The sequence below is a fragment of the Gordionus sp. m RMFG-2023 genome, chromosome 3 (assembly GCF_954871325.1).
Source record: "Gordionus sp. m RMFG-2023 chromosome 3, tfGorSpeb1-WG-v2, whole genome shotgun sequence".
In the NCBI taxonomy this organism is placed as follows: domain Eukaryota; kingdom Metazoa; phylum Nematomorpha; class Gordioida; order Chordodea; family Parachordodidae; genus Gordionus; species Gordionus sp. m RMFG-2023.
This window is the reverse complement of record NC_088777.1, coordinates 14,550,948-14,577,469: the sequence shown is the minus strand read 5'-3', so window position 1 is coordinate 14,577,469 and position 26,522 is coordinate 14,550,948. Positions and strand designations below refer to the sequence as shown.

General features: G+C 26.3%; 1 protein-coding gene and 3 non-coding genes across 5 annotated transcripts; all 4 read left to right on the top strand.

Annotated features, from left to right (window-relative positions):
• The first annotated feature begins 44 nt into the window (after window positions 1–44).
• LOC135926354 (CD9 antigen-like) lies at window positions 45–25,789 on the top strand. Of its 2 annotated transcripts, XM_065462198.1 has the most exons (8): window positions 45–166; window positions 2,199–2,408; window positions 17,724–17,798; window positions 19,710–19,817; window positions 23,099–23,278; window positions 24,353–24,436; window positions 25,204–25,297; window positions 25,433–25,786. In XM_065462198.1, the coding sequence occupies exons 1-7, from the start codon at window positions 101–103 to the stop codon at window positions 25,255–25,257; spliced, it is 777 nt and encodes a 258-aa protein (XP_065318270.1). In that variant the 5' UTR covers window positions 45–100; the 3' UTR covers window positions 25,258–25,297; window positions 25,433–25,786. The 2 variants fall into 2 exon arrangements, with proteins under 2 accessions (XP_065318270.1, XP_065318269.1); XM_065462197.1 differs by having other exon boundaries at window positions 25,204–25,789.
• On the top strand, window positions 8,984–9,057 carry Trnat-agu (transfer RNA threonine (anticodon AGU)). The gene has a single exon. It is a non-coding gene; the product is annotated as a tRNA-Thr (tRNA).
• Window positions 13,098–13,171, top strand: Trnat-agu (transfer RNA threonine (anticodon AGU)). The gene has a single exon. It is a non-coding gene; the product is annotated as a tRNA-Thr (tRNA).
• Trnat-agu (transfer RNA threonine (anticodon AGU)) lies at window positions 14,498–14,571 on the top strand. The gene has a single exon. It is a non-coding gene; the product is annotated as a tRNA-Thr (tRNA).
• Window positions 25,790–26,522: the final 733 nt, after the last annotated feature.

Here is a 26,522-nt window from a genome sequence, read left to right as displayed (position 1 = left end):
TGAAATCTCATTTAAAATATTTATAAAAAAAGTCATTCGTTCATATTATTTTACCATATTTCTTTCAAAAATATTTAAAAAAATCCATACTCAAATTAAAATGGCAAGAGGATTTGGTCCTAAATGCTCTAAAATATTATTAATAATATTTAACGTGGTATTTTGGGTAAGTTCTAATTTATATTTTAATATGAAATATAATTTTTAGTTTTAAAAAATATATTTAAAATTGAATAATTGCTTTTCACAAAATGTTTTTGGTGCAAAAATTAATTTAAAATTTTTATAAAATTAATTAATTATAGATATCATAAATGTTAGCAGTGTCAGGAAATATACTTTTGTATTTTTTTAAGGTATAAAATACTTTTATTAAAATTTCTCACATACAAGAAGCCACATTTTAAGTTGTTAACAAAATATTGTTAAAAGTAAAAAATTAAATATTTAATATATGAATGAGGTTTATGCTTGATAGCAAAAAATGGTAAGACGATGTTTATTAGAATCCAAAATGCAAGGACAACTTTATATAAATACCTTAAATTGTGGAAAATGAGAGAGATAACTTTACACACAAGGCTAAGAATATGTAATTCCACATTTTGACATAGGGGAGGGGCAAGAGAGATTGATGACTTGGGAAACAGGAAAATGCAGGCACTCATTAATAAATGTTTAAGGATCATAAATGAAGTTTTCAACACAAATGTATATCGAATGAACAAGCTCTGGAGGTCTCCAGACATACTTCAGTGTATGTTATGTTGAAAAGGAAAATAATAAATTCTTGTCTGTATCATTAGGAATTCCAATCCAAATTTAGTAGCCAATTATCTAAAATGGTTCTATTCCTTCAATAGGAAGATGTATATAATAATTGTACAAAATGCTTTGGTGCATGGAGCAATGAAAAATTTATTAGGTTCAAATATGAATAAGAAGCAATTTATAAGACTGATCAATAACAAAAGATTGATGAAGAAGTTATTCAAGATTAAATCAAGTCTCAAATAAATTTCATGATTCTTCACATTAAACATGTCATTTTCACAACATCAAAGATACCTTCTACATTCAATTTATTCTTACTACTAACATCAACATGCTATAAAATTATTTGTTCAATAATTCAACCAATATAATTTACTAATTTAACATAAAATAATAGTCTTGAAATATTATATATACTCATAGTAATAACTTGTCCACAAATGGGTGAAGGTCTCCTCTTTTTTCCTCTATATTAAATGTACAGTTTGATGGATTCGAGGAAATCTAGCCTAGCTCTATTGCTTTCCATTATACTTTATGATTTTCATTTTTTCTTAAAAAATATCAACTTTATCATTGATTTATATATGTAATGTTTTCTTCTTTTTCATATAATTCTTCTAGATTAGCAGCAACTTCCTCATCATCTGCATTCTAATTAATTTATAATTATAAAGTGGCTGTTGAAAATTATATTAATATTTTCCTATATTATCAATTTATTTAGATTAGGATGAAAAATTAAAGCTAAAAAAGTGAAAAGTATGAGTATTTTAAAATACTAAAAAAAATATAGTTTTTTTACAGCTTGCTTAACACAGTTGCCACACTTTCATTGTGCAACTCTAGCTAGTGCTCTGCATCAGGCCTAATTTTTCAAACCTGGCCCGGCCCAAAATTTTTTTTATAAAATTTTGCCCAACCTGACCTGAATTTATTAAATATAGAAATTAATTTTTATAATTACTTAAAATAAAATATATGTTATTTGGTGTCTACTTTGTATAAATAAGATCACATATTTTTATTTTACATAAAAAATTTAGATTTTAATTTTTATAATTACTCAAAATAAACGATATATGTTATTTGATGTCTACTTTCTATAAATAAAATGACATATTTTTATTTTATATAAAAATTTAACATAAAATTGATAAATTTAGATATATTTTAAAAAATTTCTAAGGCCCAACCCGACCCAGCCCAAATTTTCTTAAAAAATATTAGGCCCTGCCTACTTTTGTAGATCTCTAACTCTAACAAGCATGTATTTTATAAGATTTTATAGGAAATTAATGTAAGCTATCTATTAATATTAAATAATCTTAAAACTTAAAATAAAATCCAAAAAACATTGTTTATATAAATAATAATAAAAGTTTTGTTGCAGTATGATTTCAATTATATATTTAATATTCTAGATTGCAGGGGCAGGAATGCTGGCCCTGGGAATATACATTGTTGTTGCTAAAGAGAAACAAGTTTATTTAGACCTTCTTGATTTAACAAGCAATGACCCTTTACTCAAATATGGTGCCTACCTTCTTATAGGTTCTGGTTGTTTTATCATACTAGTTGGATTTTTGGGATGTTGTGGAGCAGTCCAAGAAAACAAATGCATGCTTGGAATGGTTAAAAATTTGCTTTTATAAAAAAAATATGTGAAATGGATGTCATAAAGAATTAAAGTAGAGTTTGAAACCAAAACCCTTATGGTAGAACCACGAATTCTTTTCTTATAGGAACAGGAACCGGAGTCCATTTTATAATTTTTAATAACTAGAACTGGTTCTACTTGTTCAAAATCATTTTAAAGGGTTTATTAATACAAAAACTCGTATTTGGGTCAAATTTGAGCACCATGATTCACAACCTATTTTTAAATTGAGGGCCCTCTAGCATGAAGGGTTATCAAATTACTTCATTGAAATGAAACAACTTGGGGGTTATCCTCTTAGTCACCATACATAGAAATTCATTTTATTAAGTCATTAGTGGGGGGATGGGGTTATTGACTTGGTAGGGGGTTTAGGGCTTTGGGAACCAACCATTTTTAGCTCAAGTTACGAAATAACATAACGAATTTAAAAACTAGTTGCTTAATCCGAAACTTAACTTATTCAAATTAGAAATGAATCATCTCAATATCTTTAATATAATACTATTATCACACTTTTTTTTTAAAATATAGAAATTTCATTTAGTATAGTTTTTTTTATCTATGAAATTTAGTTTAAAAAAAGGTTACTGATATGTATAATTTTTTAAATTCCCCCTTTTCTTTTTTTTTAAAGTGTATATTTCTCTTTATTATTGATTTTCGACTCAGAAATATTTACATGATTATATTAATTTTAACATAACGGTACACAAAACTTAAAATAATTTCCTATAAACGACTCGATTAACAAATATTATTTTAATTTTTTTTTTGCTTTTTATTTTCTTATATCAATTTTAATGACGCATAAAATCTGCAATAAATATTCATAAAATAAATCTATCATCTATACTTCCTCGCGGCAATTTTAAAACTCTTGAATAAAGGGGTATAAGGGGAAAACAGGTGTGAAAGGAAGTAACGGAGAAAGAAGTAGGGATCAAGAGAAGATATTAAGATTGGACAGGATGAATATAATCAATTATGACTCAACTACCTATGAATCATAAAAAGACTCTTGTTTATCTCTTATACCCGTCGGGGATTAAATGATTATTTATTTAATAAGAATCTCAAAATCTTTGAATTAATGAAACAATAAAATTTTAATAAACCTTATGTTTTGAATTTGATATAATTGTTAAAAAATTCATAATAAAATTTGGGTTAAGGCTAAATCCATTTGAAAAAAAAATTGATTGATTGTATTATTATTCTCAGGATTCTGGTTAAAGGGTCTGCATTATTTTTTGATCAAATTATTTTGGCTAATCTACTGGGAAAGATATGTTTGCGTAAAATTCTAATCTAAATTATTTTTTTTAAAAGAAATAAAACAAATGTAGATAAAATTTAAATAACAATAAATTTTAAATTGAAAAAAAAACGAAAAAAAATTGAGTAACTTAAAAAAAATATGGGAAGAATAAAATATAAAAATATAAAACTCTTATCATCATAATTATCGTTAGGAAAATGTCTCATATTTCTATTATTTATTATTTATTATTTATTACACTTTACATCATCTCATAATTAATTCTTTGCATATTATAATCTATTTATATGATGACTAGGTAATAACCCTTCAAGAATGACGGGGTTGAAGGGTAAAAAAAGATAAACCAAGTCACCATCTATAGGTTTTCAAAAATTTTTTTTTAATTTGAACTCGATAAAAAAATTTTTTATTTCATAAATTAATATTTATCGGAATTTTTCTTAAAGAAAGTGAAATTGAATAACGATGGAATGATAATCAGCTGTACTCGTAATAAACCACGATAATATATATTTATAGTCACGCTTTTTTAAGCATATATTTTATCGGACCTTTCCATTTGCCTCTGCGGAGGTTATTTATGTTTTTTAGATGTAAGCTAACCTGAGGAGGGGTAAGTAAGGTCAATGTCACGAAATATCGTCTATCTATTTTTTTTTAGGTAGACATAAGGTAGAGGAAGCCTGGATCCTTTAGTTAATATTCGAATCTCCTAAATATTGTCTTTGTACACCATTTTCAATTTATATATTTTTCAGTAATCTTATAAAAATCGATATTATAATATAATAGTGAAACTAATTTTATAACCAAAAAGAAATAAAATATTAATTAAGGCCTTATAATATTTAATAAAATTCCCAATTGTTTTAATTTAATTATTAGGGAAGTTTACAAACGTTGAAAAAATTGAGATGGAACATTCTAATAATCCTGTTATAGGAATACAGCCAATTTATTAGATAATTTAATATTTATAGAAGCCAAAAAAATGATAAATTTCGTTGTCGACGTTTTTGAATAGGTCTACCTCCTAGAGTACTGAGACCTAATTTTTTTGTATATTATAACTGACGTCGCCAATTAATTTTGAACTTATAATTTTATAACGAAATTGATTGGTGTCAATGTTAAAAGATAGTTTTAAAAGAATGTAGTCATAAAAATAACATGATTTTATAAGAAAGATACCGCAACAAAATTTGACATTTTCATAATTATAAAAAAAATAAACTCTTGTAGAATTCATTGAAGACACCAGAGATGGAATTGTAAATTCATATATAATTTTGGAAATTTTACTTAATTTAAATATTTAAAATGATTCAATATTTTTATTCTCAATTTAAGAGTATCACCACTGATGGCGATGTACCTTATATAATTAATTTTCAATGATATTTTTTTTCTCTTCTTTTTAATCTTTTAAAATCAATTAAACATTAAAAGAAATTATTTTTTCAAAATACGAGTACATAAAAAAATATGTAAAAATGAAAAAAATACTACACGCCAACCCTTAATAGGTCAATCCTTCTTATATTCCGAACAAAATGCTACAACATAATAATTAAAATTAAATTTTTTTTATTGTTTATATTGTGCCAGGTTAGTCGGCCACTATAATCCTATAAATATTAAACATCATTGTTTAAATATATAAATAGTCATAATATCCTACATTATAAGACATTCGCTTGTTTTCCAACAGCTTTGTTGAACATCATTCTCCAAATATATAAACGACCTATACGGCGATTAGTGATATCTAGCATGGATCTTTTATGTCTCCGGACAGGATATTCCTCTCGTGAAATTTTAAATGACTTCATAAATTTTTTGGATCACTTTACTCCGATGATAATAAATAAATGTGGCTTTTTTGTCCATAGGAGGACGCCGTTGGAATCGTTTTTGTTACGAGCCCATAAGAAATGCGACTTTTTTGTCCACAGGACGCCGTTTGATTCGTCTTATTTACGAATACGATCAAATATAACTACGAATCATCCTATTTCAGAAAACGAATTTATATACTTGAATAATTTTTCCTATGATTTTATTTTATTCCAAATTATATTTTTGGAGAATACAGGATGGCGTCATCTTTCTGAAAAAACGATTTCGAATAATTTGTTGTATATATTTTATTCCGCAACACAACGAATTATCATATTTCGGAAGACGAATTTATATAATCTAATAATTTCATATATGATTTTAATTTATTCCAAATTATATTTTTGGATAATTTAGCAGCATGGCGTCATCCCTCAGACAACGATTTTGAATAATTAATGAATAAATTCTATTCCGCGATTACTTTAATAATGATATCCACAAATAATATATTTGCACTTGAAAGCTTATACTATTTTCCTTCAAATAAAGCAAATATCGAATAATTTCCTCTATGAAATTTATTTTCTTCTCGTAAAATATATTTGTTAATATAGTAAACCCAAATTTTGGGGAGGCAGCAAATGGAGCGTACCACGTCGGGACCAATCGATAACTCCCTCGGGAGCAAGAAGCTAAGTTACTGCCATTCGTTCAAGTATCGTATTCTAATGAACGTAGGTGTTTTCGTTGTAGGAAATGGCAACATATAAAGCTACATTGTCAACAAAGATGATGTCGACGTAGATACAAAGAACCCAATTTCCCAGATGTCAGGGTTTAAAGAAGGTTAAAGTAGCCAGGTTGGAGAAACCCCTTAATGGACAACAACGGACAATATATTCGGAGTAAAGAATATACCCCTGCCTATCCAAATCAACAGTAGGGAGGAGTCCGAATTGTTGTCCATGACAAGGGAAGAAACGGAGGGCGGATTGCTTGACCTGGTGAACATATTCGGGGAGATACTAATTCTAGAAGATGTTTGAATATGAGTGAATGTTTAGTATCAACAAGGTTATTACATTAAGAAAGCTTGACCATTTAATAGTGGGGGGGGGGGGGTGTTGTATTTTGTGTTAAAAAGTATAATTAATAAATAGTTAAATTAAATTTAAATATATAAATTACAAATATATTAAGTCTTGTACCAGGAGATTTAAGCGTTGGGGGAATATTTTAATTCCATTAATACTTGAGCCGCATTTTACTCTAGTAGTTTTTTAAATTTCTTTTTATTTTATATAAAAAATTAAGGCATATCCGATCTTCACAGCACTAAAGACGACTTTATAGACAAATTCATGATAAATTAAATCACAATAGGGCTAAATCCCCCCAACGTGTTGGTTTTGTAAAGGCTCGCATTATATCTGTAAGGCCTTCTTTACCTAACCCCAACGCACCTTGGAATACTGAAAGATTACATAAAACATTACAAAGATTATGTAAACCTCACCATTGGAAAAAATAAAATATTGTTCTTGATTTTAAAAATATTGCGATACAATGATTCAGATTTAGATTTTACTAACATAATACGGGTCTTTGCAAATCCAACACACACGTTGGGGGGAGGGTGGATCAACTTATGGATATGATAAATTTTATTTATATATTTAGGTTATATAATTTTACCATATTTACTTCGTAGAGTATTTATTTTCATTAAATTAATTTAAATTCACTTATCATAATATCATAGTTTATTTCTCAAATCCGATTTCGATTCAATTTTAAAAACGGTTAACTCAATATTTTACCAAGATTTCGCTAATAGATAAACCTTTATGCCATCTATGAGCAAAATACTCAGGCATGCGTAATATTTTTCTGGATAAAATGTTGAGTTAGCCTTTTATAAAAATCGGTTCATCAGATAGGTTTATTTATATATTTTATAAAAACATTAATTCTACTTTTTAGCACAAAATACAAGTTGTTATATATACAATTATTTCACATCAAACGATTTATATAATACAGTCATCTATCTCTTTACCACATGACCTGACGGTCCAATATAAATCTATTATAAAAAACATTAATAAATCTATTAACATTATCCATGATTCACAAATTACTCACATTTTTTTTCAGTTCTCTCTCAAACTTCAACTATTTTTGAATAATTTATTTTCTAAAATTCAGCTATGTTTTTTTGAAAAGAGTTTTAATGATGAAAATTCAAGGATTGTAACATTTATGATATATGATGATATAATGAGGAGATATCTTTTTTAAAAACATACATCTTTGATCACTTAACCGCATATTTAAATTATTATTTGAATAAAATACCTCACCTTCATTATTTTAGTGATGATTTATTTTTGAATAGAAAAGTATGGGTGACACGATAAAACTCTAAAAATTTGAAATTTTTTTATATTTCATTAAATTTGGTGTTTCTTTTTAAAAAACTAATAAATTTTTAATGAGAAGAGAAGTGTATTGATAAAAAAAAGCTTGACCAGGAGATGAGCTTTAATCAATCAACTAACGCATTATCCTGAAAAATATTAAAGATCTTGGCTGGGTACCTTCTACTCCTTATTAAATAGTATTTTCAAATGCCCATATATTTTATAAAAATTATTTTAGTTAATTTTATATATATATATATATTTATATGTCTAAAAAATCAGAATTACCTTTTGTGGGAATTGGATTTTTAAGGATTTTGATTCGTTTATTTTCAGAATATAGTCTCACCATTAATTATCATGCCATGCATATGTCATCACGAATCGGGAGTTGTTATGAATGATATGATACATCTTAAACTTAAAGTAATGTTTACCCATCGAAATTCGTAGTCAATTAATTATACACGTTTAAAAAATGATTTGTTTACTTTTATAAAAAGCTAGTTTTTTCGTAACTCGAAATTCATAACATATGAAATGTGATAATTAATTTGAAAGAAATCTTCTCAGTACTATTTTATTTATTCTCTTCTCCTAAGTTGTCTCTAAATTTATTATTATTTTTTATTATAGAATGGTAATAAGGGTTATTTAATCTTTACCTAATAAATTTTGATATGATGAATAAAAATTCCAAATATTGTTAAACGTGTTTAGAAAGTATTGTAGTGATTACTTATATTCTATAGTAGTTTTTCAATTCTCAATATATCACAACTTTACTTTTATTTTATGATATTCGCATATTGTCATCTAGTGATTTATGTTATGTACGGGTAATATACAAGGTGAATATTTTATGTTTGAAAAGTTATCATGATGTAATTTGAATGATCAAATCAACGAAGGTCAGAATTATGGTAAAATAATAAAAATTCAAAATTTATGACTTGCGCTATCGGGTAAAATCGAGGTTTAAAACTTATATTTTATAACGGTGCCATGGCTTAGCTGGTTAAAGCGCCTGTCTAGTAAACAGGAGATCCCGAGTTCAAATCTCGGTGGCGCCTAATATTTTTTTTTCTCTTAGAATTGGTTATTTTTTCTGGGATTACAACATTACCCCAATGATTTATATTTTTTTGAATAAAAACAACGTTTAAATTTTATTAAAACATTTAAATTTATATTATATAAACCATACCCTATATCTGTCGAGTGTTTATACTTTTTGTAACAACAAAGATGACGAGAATCGATTATTGATATATATGATTAACATTTGATGTTCCAGAATGTGGATTATGTTTGGCTCAAATTTCGAACTCTCAATCGATTATTGATATATATGATTAACATGTGGTATTATTAACATATGATATTCCAGAATGTAGATTATGTTTCACTTTTTGAATAGAATATGATATTACACTTGGCCATTTCGAACTCTGCAGGTCTGTTAATTTTTTTCTTTGAGATTTTTTCATTTCTTTTAGAAATAGGAAAATAAGGAGGAGTTTTTATCAATTTTGAAAAAATAAAAGCAAATTTTTTTTTCGAAGATATCAATATAAAAGTATAATTATGAAAACACAAAATTTTACCTAATCATATTTTATTTCTTAGTTTTTTTATCTTAATGAAGTTTTTTGATATACTTTGTTGGCCTCGTAAGCAAATATCCTAATCTTTAAACGCGAAGAGTATACTCAGGGTTTAAATGTCAAACTTTTGAGTATATCCCCCATCCAATTTTCTTATCATTGACTAATATCCTAAAGTGCTCGATGCGAAAATATTAATAGTATTTTGTATTCTAACGCTCCACAACTCAATATTTATTTGATGTGGAAATAGGAAGATGATTTGATGGAGAATCTGAAATTTTAAATATTGAAGTATTTTTATGCCCTCATTGTGGAGAAGCGGATTGAATGACTTGTAGTTTAAAACAATCAAAGATAATCACGGTACCCTAGTAGGCCACCAAGACCAACCTGTACTTAGTATTTATAATTATTATCAGAGACCTGCAGAGGTACCATTTGCACGACCCGGCCCGGTTTTAAATTTTTTAGGCCCGGCCCGGATATTTAAAAAAAAAATTTTTACGGCCCGGCCCGGATATTTTTTAAAAAAATTTTTTACGACCCGGCCCGGCCCGGATTTAAAAATTTCAGGCCTGGCTCGGAATTTTTTAAAATTATATTCGACGTGGTATATACAAAAATTCACCTATGAGGTATTTTACCATATTTTTCAGCGAGTATTATCGCTTATTATTTAAAAAATACATGTAAAAAGCTAATATTTTGAGAATATTATATTGAATTTATAAAAATTATAAAACTGTTATTTATAAAAATGAGCATATACTATATTTTATATTGCATTTATAAAAATAAAACTAATATTCATAAAAATGGTAATAATATTTGCCATATACTATATTTTATATTACATTTAAAAAAAATAAAACTATTTATAAAAATGGAAAATATTTTGAGAATATAATATATTGTATTTAATTTACTATTTAATTTATAAAATAAAAATAAATCGCTATTTAAAAAAATGCATGTATAATAAATAGTATTTTGAAAATATAATCTAATTGCACAATATTAATATAATTTATTTTATAATATAAATTTTTAACAAAAGAAGATAATTGTATTATATAATATTGTAAAAAAAAATAATGAAAAATGTTGGATTAAAAACTTTCATGACTCAAGGTAAATATAATAAATGCAATAAATATTTGACAGTTTGCAAAGTAAAAAACCAGCATGATTGACGAAACCCTATACTCAAGAAAGATATTAAAAATTCACAAATTATCATGAAGAAAGAGAAGATATCTACCTTTTCAGGTTGAAGATTACTTCTTCTTTCTTCAAGAATTCTCCCAGTAGTGTAAAAATTCCGCTCACAGCTTGCACTTAAAGCAGGAATTGCCAATTTTGCTAAAATTGGAAATTCGCTTTGATGAGCCGCCCACCACTCTAAGAAATTATCCACCTTAAATGTTTTATCTATTATTTATGTAATTATAATATTCATCATCGGGTATTGACATATTACCAGAATTACCATCGCCCCATTTGTCATAAAACGATTCAGTTTGTTTAACAACAGTCGTAATTTGACTGGTCGATGGTATTTCATTTACTTCCTGAGCCTCTTGTAATTTAATATATTCTTTTATATAGTTTTCCGTTTTGCGATCTGTCCCTGACTACATACGTAATTGCTTGAATTTGGGACAGAGAAAAAGAGAAATAAAATGATATTTGTGTAAAACAAATTTTTCAATTAAAAAATGCTTTATATTAAGTAAAATCAGTTTTATTTCTCCTTTTCGCTTTGAAAGGTATTACAAACTTTAAGAAGTGATATTCCTTTATGATTGTTTTGGTAAAATATATTCTAAAAATTTAGATATGAATTATAAAAAAATATATTAATAATACTTTAATATTGGGGCTTATTTAAGATATTCCTTTATTTGATTGTTTTGGTAAAATATGTTGTAAAAATTTAGATATGAATTATAAAAAAATATATTAATACTTTGAATAAATTTGAGGAAATTAATAATTAGATCGATCTGTGTGTTGTTAAGTAGTGTTAACCATCACCCAATATTATATTAATCATAACTATAATATAATATAATCTTATAACTATTAACTCATAATGTAAAAATTTTTATAAAAAATAATAAGGCCCGGCCCGGGTTTAACAATCTTAGGCCCGGCCCGGATATATTTAAAAAAAATTTTTTAGGCCCGGCTCGGCCCGGATATGTTTAAAAAAATTTTTTTTAGGCCCGGCCCGGGTATATTTAAAAAATTGGGTTTAGGGCCGGGCCTGCAGGTCTCTGATTATTATAGTCATGTTTAATATATATGACAGGTTAATATAAAAATAATAGGTTCGAGAGAACCGCAGCGCTAAAAATAGTTAAAATTATTTAAAGCGTTTTAAGTCCTGCTTGATCCGCGACTACCGAATTCTTATTTTAGAAACAGGTCCTACCCTAAAATATTGAAGAAAATTTTGGATTAAGGAAAGTATAATTTTTATATTGTAAGTGGAAATTTAGTGATCTGCATCGGGCCTAATTTTTCAAGCTCGGCCCGGCCCGGAATTTTTTAAAAAAGATTTGCTGGCCCGGCCCGACCTGAATTTATTTAAATATAGAAATTAATTTTTATAATTACTCAAAATAAGACATATATGTTATATGGCGTTTAGTTTCAATAAATAAAATCAAAAATTTTTATTTTACATAATAAATTCAATATAAATTGATAAATTATGATAATTTTAAATTTCGGGCCGGGCCTAACTAGAAAATATTATAAGCGGCGCTGAGAAAGAAAAAATAAAAAATTGGTGTTTTTTATGGAATTAAGCCTTAGCTCCTTATTAAAAACAGTAGACTTCTGGTTTTTACCATTCCTTATAGGAATTTCAATACTAAAATTATTTTTTGTTTATTTTCGATATTATTTATGAAAGTTCCTACCATTTGAAAAAATGCTTAAATTAGAACTCTTTCGATTGGAAAAATATTTTTAAAGATATCGATTAACCTATTTTATGAAGTATATTCACAATTTTAATTGTTATGCCATCCATGCATTATGTTATTACGAAGCGGAAGGTATTATGTAATGCATCTTAAACCTAGAGCAATGTTTACTATTCTAGAAAATAAGTTAATTATCTACACGTTTATAAAATAAAGGATTTGTTTACCTTTATAATGATCGGGTTTTTTGGTTAATTAATTTAATAAATATAATTTGTAACAATTTTTTTCAATAATTTATCTATTCTTTATTCTCTGAGTTGTTTTTTATATTTTATTTTGGTGAAAACGGTAACCTTTACCAAATAAATTTTAATTAAATATGAAGAAAATATTGTATTGATTACATATATTCTATTATCGTATTTTCAAAATTTTCAATACAACTTTTAGCACTAATTTGATCAGAAAATTAACCTACATATCTCATTTCTATTAATCTATGCGCAAGGTATATATATTCTATTTGAAAAGATTAATTGTAATCTTGAGATCAAATAAAATAACGGTGCCATGGCTTAGCTGGTTAAAGCGCCTGTCTAGTAAACAGGAGATCCCGAGTTCAAATCTCGGTGGCGCCTAATATTTTTTTGTTTTTTTATTCTTTCACATAATTCGTTATTTTTATACAAAACATTGTTCCCCTTTTTTTAAAATTTTATTTTGAACAATTTCTTTTATGACAAAGGAGGATACAAATATTTATTATATTTTTAGTTTATTTAAAGGCTACGGTTTAAAATTACCTGAAAATAAGAATTTATAATACTAATATGATTACTAAGGGGAATTATTTTTTTAAAAGACCTTCAGGCCCGGAGTGGGTTGGGAATTTTTTTTTACAGAATCAGGGCCTAACTGATTTAAAATATAGATTTTATAGTAATCAATTAATTGTTGTAAAATCAATTATTCAAAATAAATAAGTTTTAAAAATTGGACTGAATAATTTGGTATGTTTTCCAGAAAACTAGCAGAAAACTAGGCCATGACATGATAAAAAACGGTAAAGATTTCGGTTATACTACTCTTTAATAGGAATTTCAACATAGTTTATTTCTCGTTTACGCATTATTTCAATACAAACCGGGAGTTAGTAGAGCCCTTGGAATTCAATTTTTCTAGTCCGAGCCTGGCTCGCTTTTAGATTTATAAATCCGGTCCGAACTATTAAGAAATTTTTAGGCTCGACCCCGAATTCTTATTTAAAGCATGGACCGGGTTGAAATTTTTAATTATAAAGATAAATGAAGTAATCATTGATAGCTTTAACCTTATCATAGATAAGTTTGATTATTAATTTTAGTAATGCGAGAGAAAAACATCATTTTTTTAGAATTTTTTTGTGATATTTTTTTAAAGCCTGCCATGCCCGATTTTTGAAGTTATTATATTATATGATACATCTTAATTAGCAATGTTTACTCTGAGAATATAAATTGATAACTAATTACACATTTAAATAAAATAAATGATTTGTTTACCTTTATAAAAATAAACAAAAATCATAACGTATGATATAATTTTAACAATTATTTATTTCTATTCCCTTAGTTGCCTTATTTCATTTTGGTAAACGGTATAAGGGTTATTTAGCTAATCTTAACCTAATAAATTTTGATTAAATATGAAAAATTTCAAATATTTTTAACATGTTAGAAAGTATTATATTGATTACACATATAATTAAATCACTTATAGTATTTGTCAATTTTCAATATTTAGTCTAATTTAATTGGCAGCAGCTTAACTTTTACACATCTCATTAAATCGTCTTTGGAAAGATAGAATATTTATAATTATAAGATCAAATAAAAAATATTGATATATTTAATTACATCAAAAACTTCAAAATTTTTCACACCTGTGTTAGGGTATAACCGAAGTTTAAAACCTTTATTTATAACGGTGCCATGGCTTAGCTGGTTAAAGCGCCTGTCTAGTAAACAGGAGATCCCGAGTTCAAATCTCGGTGGCGCCTAATATTTTTTGATTTCTTTCTTTCGATTTATTATCTTTCTGGGATTACATTGCTCTTATCTTTTTAAATTACCTTTTTTACAAAAGAGGATACATAAATATTCATATATTTCGTTTAATTTTTAAGATCTAGGGGTAATATAAAAATATTCTTCTTAAAAAAACTATGGAGAATTATATTCCTGGATAAATTTTAATGGTCCTCATTGTTTTCTGAAATTTTTATATGAAAATTAATATAAGCTACTGACCGTAATTTTTCAAAAATTTGAGCCCGATATGATCCAAACTTTTTTTGGGATATAGTTTCAATCCCCCATAAAATAGAATTTGGATTGAGTAGAGAAAAAGAATTATTTATCAAGGAAAAGGGGAAAAAAATATATAAGCGTTAGAGGAATTATGGATTTTTGTAAAAGCATCAAGAGTGGGCCGAATTATGAAATCATGATCCGCCCTAGTCGAGGCCGAGGGAATGTACGTTTGAGAGATTCGAGTGCGGTCGGATAGTTCTATTAAAAAAGAGATGTAGTTAGAACTTATGTGTTTATCAAAAATACCAAAGCGTTTGCTTTATCAACCTCAATATTAATTGTTTTAATATATTTTTTCCCCTTTGCCAAACCAATTTTTTAAAAAACATATTTTTTTAAAATTATTATTATCTTTATCTGTTGTTACATATCAAAAAAAAATACAATATTAAAACATAAAACTTATTGATTCTTATAAATAAATAAAAAACAATTAACCTAAATGATAATCAATATGAATACTAACTAAATAGACGAGAGACGAGCTCATAAGATTTTCCCATCGATTTAAATTGATATAATCTTACAAGATAGTTTTAAAAATCGGCCCGACACGGATTTTTAAATTTTTAAACCCGGTCCGGATATTTTAAGTCATATCGGGACGGGCTCCCAAATGGGCCTGCAGATTTCTGAAATAAATAAATGAAGAAAAAAAATAAAGTAGGAAATAAATGAAGTATAAATTGCTATATCGAATTCGATTATAAAAATAGATCGCACACATTCTCCATTACTGGGTTTAGATTAGAAAGATTTTTAAAAATTATATTATCTAAACCTAAAATTCATATATTTCTTTTTCTGGAACAAGTTGAAGTATAATAGCGCAAACCTAATTAAGCGTTTTCGAAAACTAGTTTGCATTTTATAAATTATAGCTGATTAATTTGCACGATACCATTTGAAATACGATGCAAAGAAAAAAAATCATATGCCTTTCAAGATATATTTTTTTTAAACTATTTTATATAAAAAGGGATTCCCATAATTCTCTAAAAAAAAGGATTTCTTATTTTTTTTATACTTAATCTTTCTAACAATTGAAGATTACATATTACAATTACAACCCTCAACCTTTATACATAACGTCTCGGGTCATTCCATCACTTATGGATATGCTGCCTTTCATAAGTCGAATAAAAATAATAAGCAACGTCCATTGCAATGTGAATTCTCCAAATATAATTATCGAAACTTAATTTAAATTATCATATATTTTATTTGAATTTAAGAGTATCGCCTTTAACCATATTTCTTATTTTTATTCTTATAACATAATTTGAACATCAATTTTTACAATAATCAATGAATGATCCTTTTTTTACAATTTCTTTTTCAATGTAATAATAATAATTAAAAATATTATAATGTATTTTTATTAATATGTCAATTTAAAAAATAATCACATTTGTTAGTATAATAAACTCGCTAAGTATTCGCCATCGCTTCCGGCCAATTACACATTCCTACCACTAATCGCCACGACTCTAACGTCGTTCGGCTCTCATGCCCTGGCCTTCTTTAAAGAGCTGGGGAAACGGATCTCTACTAGGACCGAAGATCCCAACGAGGGTTACTACCTACGCCAAAGATTAGCCCTTAATATAATAAAATCCAATTACCTCAGCTTCATATTCTCAATGACTGATACCCCCTAATCACAGAATCGGCGATGAGAAGAGCAATTAAGAACAAGAGAGGGATATTCAGATGGAAGTCAACAAAAGAACCAAACCCTAATCACAGAATCGGCGATGAGAAAAGCAATTAAAAACAAGAGAGGAATATTCAGATGGAAGAAGAAAAACTGAAGGGCAAACTATGAAAACTCATAATTCTTTTAAATCATATGCTCAATTTATTATATTAATTTACTATATATTTATTTATATTATTTAAATATATTATTATATCCTTAAAAGATATACTAACAAATGTGCTCTTTCGAAGTTAATACATCTGTTAAGAGAAATTATTTACATTATGAGAATACAACAATGCCCAGATGGCTTGAGTCTAATTCGCGTGAAAAGTTTCGGTTTCTAATCTATTTCTACAGAAGAAGAAAAAAAATCTTTCCAGGTGGGGCATGGATCAGATTCTTTTTTATTTACTTTGGATCAAACAAAATTAGTTCAATTCTAAGTTACTTCAACTTTAATGGAATAGAGGAGGGATTGGCGAAACGAATTCTGGGAATCCTTTAACAAAAGCTTATCATTTTTGCTAACTTGTATTGTACAACTAACAGAGATCTGTAGGAGCCAAATTTAGGGCCAGTCCGGCAATTTTGAGCTGTATTTTTCATCGTTTTCCGATGCATCTCGGAATTATCAAATTTTATTTTGCTAATTCTTACTAAGGGAAATCTGAAATATGAGCATTAAAATTAATATTATACGCTCCATTATATAATTTTCTAACTGATTAATTGATATGATCAAAAAAAACTATTTAAATCGTGTCGGACCGGATTCTTAAAATCATGCTATCTTTCAAACCGGGTTCCAAAACGGGCCTGCATGTCTGATAATAAATAAATTTTTTGATGATTTAGGAAAACTTAAAAAAAGTATTTTTTTTTTTTACCTAAAATTAAAAACTTTAAATAATGTTTGAAAGTCAATGATAAAGTAGAAAATGGTTTTAAAAGAAATAAAATAAAAGTTACCATGTTACATTTGATTTGTCTCCGTGAACTTATTATTTATATAAACATATAAATTGAGATCGAAACAAATAAAAATAGAAAGAAAAGAATGAATGAATATAAAAACAAGTGATTGTTTTATATAATATGGGATTATTATATTTTTTTTATTATTATTGATTTTAGTATTTCTTGCTTCTTCTGGTGATTTTAGCCGCTCAAATAACGATAGGTGTGCTTGCCGCGGTTTACAGATCAGAAGTAATTATTCTCAGTCATTTTATTATATTTATAAAAACACATCTACGCGATATTTTAGTTTTTTTTTTTGCAATTTGAAAGGCAATCATTTTCTAAAAATGACCACAGAATTTCAGATATTCTTTCTCTATTTAATATTAATTAATACCCTTCCCCCACTTTTCTCGATATGTTTCTGATTAATTCTAGACATTGGATAGTTAAAAATCCATTCTTACTCGCAATCTCTCTAATTTAGCCGTCTAAAAACATAACTAAATAAATGAATTTTTTTTCTATGATCCTATATTATCATTGTAATCATAAATATATTTTTTTTGTCTGCCATCTTGAAGCATCTGATCGACTAAAGAATAAAATTAAATTTATTTTTTACACCCGAAATCTTTTATTTAAAAAAATCCCTATAGGATTTTTATTTTTATCTTTTCGCTATCTCTCAAATGTTATGTTCAAAAAGTAAATTAATTCTAATCCTTATCTTTCGATATTTTCTTCCATATCATTTAAGAGCTATAAAAAGTCATCTACTTTCTTTATCTTCTCATTTTATTTCCTGTTTATCTGAAAATGATTTTAAAATTCTATAAGTACTTGTTGATAGTGAGCAACCTTTTTAAATAAGTGCAATTATTCTAATTTTTCTGAACGTTTTAGTATATGTGAGTTATACCTATTACTAATATATCCCTAACGATTTTCTAATTGATTACATGTGTTGTGGTTTAATGTTCGATAAAAAAAATTGGTCTAGATTTTTAGTTCAAAAATTTCAAATGAATGAAGCTAATGACAACACAGAATTAAATGCTTTATGTCTCAAATTGAAGATGTCTTTATTTTAATGACTTATTTTAAATAAACCTTGATCTATCTTAAAACGATAATTATTTTAAGAAGTTCTAAAATCATCTTTTTTTTAAATTTATCTTTCTAAATGAAAATTATTTTTTACACGGAATAATTCAAAATATTTTTATATTATTAAATATCATATTAAAACAATTTTTAACCCAAATTATTAATTCACTTTGAATTTGAAATCAAAACTTTTAAAAATTTGTGGATGTACGAAAATGTTCAAAAATAGGGATATCTCAAAACGGTATTCTCATAAAAAATGACCCAAATTATTTGCATAATATTGTTAAGTCAAAAAATTATGAAGCTAAAAAAAGCAAATAAGTATTATCATTATTGCAATTTAAAAAGTATGTGTTATTTGTTATAATCCCACCCCCTACCTAGGTAACGAATTGTTTATATTGGGAGAAAATTAAATAAGTAAATATTTGTAAAACTGTTGAATGAATTAGATAATAAAAGAGAGTTAAGATATATTTTGGCGTTGATTATTTTTTTAAATTGAATATACCTTGTAAAAAATCAATAAAAAACCATTTAAATTATTTTATCTTAATTTATTTAAATAATACTTTAATCTTAATTTGGCCTATTAACATTTGAAGGGAAGAGACGTTATTTATTCTCATCCGAAACTTAAAATTTGAATTTTCAAATCTCACATCCGTTGGTTGTTAAACAGCTGGATTTTTGAAAACCGCTGACCTAATATTTTAGCTAAAAAAATTGCATGCCTGGAGATTTAGCTCGTAGATGGTAGAAAAATCTGGACATATCTCGATGCTTTGCTTAATATTATTTTGGCTAAAATCTTAATTTAAAATCAGTAAAATCGAGTCTTTTAACAACATCACTACATCCAAATCCAATCATAAAAAATATAATCTAATTAGTAGTTTTCTTAAATTTTAATTTTTTTAAAACCTTTATGAATAATATTTTTGTTGCTGATATATTTGCATTAAATGTTATATTTGTTTTACCAGAAAAAGTTATAATATTGAATATTTCCACTGATTTATAATATTTTTTAATCTTGAAAAAAAGATAAAGGCCAAAGTAAACACTAAAATGCGCGAGAACATCGCGAGACTTTATGGAGCAGACGATGGCAAAAATACTCTCTCAAAATCTATGGATTACCTTCACGTTTTGGTATAAAATTAAAAATTTATTATTTTTAAGATCTTATTTATTCTATTATGCTCAATTCTTTTAGGCCTGATTTTTTTCGCTTTTCTTACATCGATTATTATCTCTAGATTGATGTAAATAGTGGTTAAGAGTTGACCAACAGATAGAATTATTTCATACCCACCAACTTAAAAAAAATATGCTATTATTTTATTTAACCAGTTTTTATATCATGTGAAATAGTGCATTATCATTTTTTTAGCAGAAGAGAATCATATTATAATTTTTTTTAAATAAAAAATATATATACAAAATAATAATTTAAGATTTCTTTAGAAAAAATAACCTTTTTGATTGATGTGTTATTTTAGAGGCCGAGTGAGCTTGTTCTTTTCACGTTGCTTATAAAACACATTAGATTTTTTTTGTACAAACCTGAGGTTTATGCGTTTTCTTGCGTTGTGATTATGTATAATCAATTTTATACACGGAAATTTTAAAAAATAGCTAAATGAAATTTTTGTTGATGTATAGTTTAAATATTTAAATTTTTTGTCTATTCATTTAATGTATTATTAGAAATAATATCACATACAGTTTCTTATACAACTGATGCTTTCAGAACCTTTTTATATATTTATATTTGTTCCGTACAATTTATTGGCTCGCTTACCTTTTAATTGGACTTAACGTAGATCTAGATAGCATACATATTTAATTTTTTTTATTATGGGGGAATCCTAATTAATTTTTTTGGCAATTTTTTCAAGCTATTTCTTAACTATATTCGTTTATATATTTAATTGTTATCAAAGTTAATAATGATGAAATCCTTTTATATTTTATTTTAATATGAAATTTGTATATTTTAATAAAACGAATAATTAATGCTAATATAGTTTAAAATAAATAGACACCTAATTAATATATTTGTTTCATATTTTCCAGTAATAATTATATTTCTAACACATATATGATATTACTCTATTAATATGATTAGTTGTAAAACATTTTTTAAATATTTTTAACAACTTCCGTATAAAATTGTTTAACTTGTCGTAATTATTGTAAAAAATATTTTGATAAAATTTTTAATAAAAATAATAATTACGGCCAAAATTAAACAATTTTATAAGTTGCTAAAATATATAGAAATGTTCATATTAATACTTGTATTGTAAGTTATATAACAAATAAGTAAAGTATAAAATTAACAAAAATTCACATCTCGAATGTGAATAAATTAAATAAATAATGTGACTATGATGGTTCAATATATGCCGAAAAATTGAAAGACTAAATAATTATGGGAGTAGAACTTGTGCAATACATATTATGGGGAAATGGGAAACTAGTATAAGAAAGTGTTTTAAAGAAACACTTATAATTTTCTCTTGGAATCTCTAATTGCGTTTTTTTGTTTTAGGAAAAGGGACCTTCCTCATATTTATATGTGGTCTAATAGATTTAAAAATTTTAGGGATTGGGGAGCGGGATTTCCCAAAATACTAATGATTAGGGAAATAGAGATGAAAAAATTTAACAGGTACCTATTATTAGACTTTTTGACCTCTTGAAGTCTCAAGTCAAGAGGTCACAATTTCAATTAGACGAAAATAAGGCAATGCTAACCACATCCCAACACGCCTTCCCCCCTTCATAAGAAGTACGCGAAAGATATGCCATCAGGACGCTTAATATCCTCATTTAAAAGGCCTAAGAGCTCCAAACTATTTGGAAAATTGTTAGAAATTAAAGATTTACCTATCAACTTATTAAGATTTTCGTGCCGCTAAAAGTGGCCGCTATATTTAAGATAAGAGAAGTTATGCCTACTAAATGGGTCTACCTAATTGCTACATGAAACACAAGAGTTAACCAAAGAAATAAAACAACCTGGCCAATGGCGATTTGAAACTCGTCGTTCATGAATAACATCTTCCCTTTCCTACTTGGAATAGCGTCTAGCCATTCGTTGCCATTAGTATTTTTTTTCTGTTTAGATCAGAAAACAAACACAATTTCTCAAATTTACATTAAAATATGAACTAGGCAATTCATTAAATTAGTGATCTGCATCGGGCCTAATATTTTCTAGCCCGGCCCGAATTTATTTAAATATAGAAAAAAAGCTGAAATGACGTTAGGTATAGGACCGCAAAAGAGCTGTCATCATGACATTCATTTGACTTTTTACCAAATAATCAATAACTATGGTAAGAGGAAATAGGATCGGCTTGCTAGATTTCCCTCTTGGGAAAATAAAGTAAACTCTAAATCTTTATTATCAGAGGAAACCATAGCAAGATGTGAGTAATTACCGTATTTAGGAAAGTATATTAAAAAAAGGCAAGAACAAACTTATGGATGCTATTAAAGGCATTTCTGAACTAATTTACAGAAAACCTTATATGACCACTTTTTATAAAATATAACGTGAGAGGCAATTCGCAACTACCCTTTACTCCTAAATCTAACTGGAAATGAAATAAGAGGAACTGGACTTCGAACGAACTGTTTATTATGACCTTGAAGACACAAGGCTTGTATCAAATAGAAGAGGAACTTCCTGTATGGCATTCATTTAAAGATCTAAGCAATATATTAATAAAAATATTTGGCATTGGATTAAGTCAACAAAAAAATACTGACCTAAACCAATCGAAACAATTTGTTGTTCCTTTTTTAAAGGACTTTAGGCACTTAGACTTCATATCCGATAAAGAGAATAAGAGGAGAACCATGATAGGATGGGGCGCCAATGGATGCTTTTCGAAAAGTTATTGGAAAGTATTGACATTGATAGAGTAAAAATATAATCAGATATCAATTTGCTACGAAAGGAGTTAGTATATTAAATGAGATACGGTAAAAGTTGATTTTTAGAATAATATTATAGGATTAAAAACAAGTTGTTATTAAAAAGAATAACTATTGCATGTTAAAATATGACAGTTTTGGCTTCCTATCTTTTAATATTACAATTCTTTGACCATTTTAAACGCAACGTGAAAATTGTAAACCCCGACGAGCTCAAATATTATATAACGATTATAAAGTTTAGATATCAGTAGTATGGACTAAGAAAAATGTAATTTATTTGAATATAAATTAGGTGATTATATTATCTGGCATATCATTTATTTCATAACGGCCTCTATATGTTTACAGTTTTTGTCTAGTAACTACACAAACACTACATAATATAACTAAATTAATCAATCTTACATAACACCATTTATATTAATTTATAAAAGTATTGTTAAATTTCTATATTTTATTCTTAATTCATAAATTATCAGGCTACCTGCTGCGGAATATACGGCCCTGGAGATTTTAAAAATACACCTTGGGCTGCCGCCAATCCCAGTTGGAAACATCCTCAAACATGTTGTGTTATGCAGAAGCGAGATATTGATGATTTCGTTATAGCGGATATACCCAAGTGTCGGGCTCAGACTCCGGGTTATTATTATAGCAAGGTTACTTTCTTTCATTACATTTTTAAAATATTAATTAGTTTACTTTCAATCAGAGAACCGAATTAAGTTAAAAATCATTTAGATATTTAATTAAAACAATTAATTATTATAATAAAATAATGAAAAAAATAACTTATTATTTTAAAATATGGTAACAAAAACTTTTAAAAAAGGCTTTCTAATTTGATTACAAATAATTCCTTAGTAGATACGGTTCTATTCAAAAACTAATTGAATATTTGATTCGTTTTGAATAATTCAATTTGAATAATAACAATACGAACAGTATTTATATATTTTGTTCGAATACGAATATAATAATTTGATTAGAATAAACAAATAATTCGTTTTATTTGAATTATTTAGAATAATTATTAATGTTTTTTAAATAAAATTTAATCATTTGTCATTTCTATGCTGATAACCAGAATCTGACGTGATGTGATTAACAAGGTACAAACTGCCATATTTTTAGCCGGTTAGACCAAGTTTTTGGCCGAAGTCTATCACTTTAGCCCGGGAGTTTTCTTAAAAAGATAGCAGCTCAAATTTGGGAAAAACTAATATAACTTAAAACATCTTAATATTAATGGATTTTCTCCGGCAGACGCCTGAAGATTAGGCCAAATTGGCCGACATTTAGCCATTACTCATATATAACTTGGGACTAATTTTCTGACAAAAAATCGCATATCTTGTCAAGAAAAATTGGCTTGGCATTATTATTTAAGTTAATATACATTTTGATTTCGTCAATAACTTGCACATGTTCTTTTTCATCAGAATATTAATAATAATTTTATCCACTTAAATTTAGATGTGCAATAAAAAAAAATTCTATCAATTATATTATCATATGAATTATTTAATTATTTTTAAAAATAACGAAAAATTTGAATTGAATACAAACAAGTAAATTTTATTATTCGTACGAATACGAATGTTATTCGTTAAACGAATCGAATTGAAATAATGCATATTCGACTCGTTTTCGAATAGGCCTAATATGAACAAAAAGATTTTTAAAATTTTTTAAATAACAATATATCCACAAATATATTTATATTATTTTAGGGGTGTTGGGAATCCATTAAATCCTGGGTCAACAATCAATCCATTATTTTGATAAGCGTAGGCTTAGGAATCGCATTTTTGGAAGTAAAAAAAATTTTCCTTGGGCTAAGTCTAGAATATTTCAAAAGTTTTATATTCGATTTCATTAGAGTTTTAAAACAATTCGAATTTTAAAAAAAAAGATTTTGGACTTGGCCTTATACTAGTAGGTTATTTAAACAAAGCATGGATAATTTAAACGTTACTAATATTTGAATTTTGTGCTATTATAAAATATAGTTTTGGGGCTTTTTTAAATTGATTTTGTAAATTATCTAAATATTACTTTTTTTGGTGTCGTATATATTTGAGTTATATCAATTAGATGATTTTCGTATTTCAAGCCTAGTTTCGGAATAACGCAATTTTTAAAATTTTTAGAGTTTTTTCTTTGGCTTTGACGATTATTTTCAACGGGTTTGAAATGAAAACACATTTTAAAAAGATTAAGGGAAATTGAAAGATTTAAAAAAAAAATCAAGAATGTACTATTTATTTTTTTATAAAAACTGATACTGTTAACTTTAATTATTTTTTGTGGTGTTGTTAAACAGCTCGATTTGAATTGATTTAAAAAACGGCTAACTCAATATTTTATCCAGAAAAAAAATATTGCCTAAATCTCAAGATTTCGCTAATAGATGTCCAACGACCAAAATCTTCAAGCTTGCATAATATTTTTCTGGATAAAATATTGAGTTAGCCGTTTCAAAAATCGGCTCAAATCGAGCCGATATTTTAGATTTAAATTTTTTTAAAAATATATACTGCTCTGTAATATTATTAAATTTTCTCAAAATTCTTATCTAAAGATATTCGGAATGATTCTCTCTATATGCCTCTGCCGAAACGTAAATTACGATTGATAAACTTGCGTCAAGAAAAACAAAATCAAAAATATTAATAGTATTTTTTTTAAATAGACGAATTATCATCGAGAAATATTATATATTTTTTTTTAATTTGAAAGGAAAAATAAAAAATTGTGGATATATTCCTTAAGCATAGTTATATATATATTTTTATAAATTTTGATGAAAGTCAGCTGATATGGTGACTCTTTGGAAGTTATATCTCTAGGAATGATAGAACTAAATCACCGAAACTCAACTTTTTTTGACAATAATTATAAAATACGCATAAATTTATATAGCATATTATTTTTAAACGAATAAATATATTTTTTTAATCATAAATATTACAAAAACTATGAGTGGAATTCTTAGCTTATGTTCTTTTTGCCTTATATCCTTTCTGCCTTTTTAAATTATATTTTTTTTTAGGTTTAACTGTTTTTTTTACAAAACATTCCAAATTTTAACGCCTTTAAAAAAAATTTTTTTTTAAATACTAATATAAATTTTATATTTTTCAAAATAAAATCTCAAACATTTAATTGCCATATTTCATATATTTGCATTTATTTAGCTTGCTATACAAAACCAACAAGTAAAAATTTAATTATCTTGGAAAAATATAAATTTATTAAAAACGAACAATTATTTTTTAATTAAATAAAGATAAATTTTTCTTAAAATAATTCTTATTTGCCATTTTCCTCTTTAAGTGTTTTAATCTATTTTTTTTAAATAATTTTTTTTTGCTACGAATTTATAAAACCAAATAATATTGCCAATTGGGGTTTTTTTCACATATACTAAATTGAATATTAGATGTCAGATCATGCGTTTAAATATATGACATTCACATTAATTTTATTTGTATTATATTTTTATGAAAACAAATAATAATTATGAAAATAAATCATTAAAATATGCGGATTTGAGGATTCCGGTATGAATTTTTTTTATATTTTCTAAAAATGAAGGTTATTATGAAATATCAGAATATATCTCCTAGCATGTCAAAAAATCTAGAAACTATCATTAGATTCTATTATTATAAATTAGAATATCCTATTTTAATTCTTACCATTTTAAAATAACATAGTCTTTAGTATTATCAGAAACTTATAAATTGATTTAATTTGAACGAGATAATAAGTTCAACGTAAATAAAGAAAATTGAAATTTCAGTTCCAAATTATTTAAATATTGATATAATTTATGTGTAAGGAATTAAATTTTATATTAGATCTTAAAATAGGATGAGAGAGAGACAGTATGTAGTG

Bases quoted from the DNA above. Each gene is read 5' to 3' on its own strand.
- LOC135926354 (XM_065462197.1), top strand. From the start codon at position 101: ATGGCAAGAGGATTTGGTCCTAAATGCTCTAAAATATTATTAATAATA. The intron at 17,799-19,709 runs GTAATTATTCTC...CTTGAAAAAAAG, and splicing joins CCGCGGTTTACAGATCAGAA to ATAAAGGCCAAAGTAAACAC. The intron at 24,437-25,203 runs GTAAAAAAAATT...TCTTATCTAAAG, and splicing joins TAGGAATCGCATTTTTGGAA to ATATTCGGAATGATTCTCTC.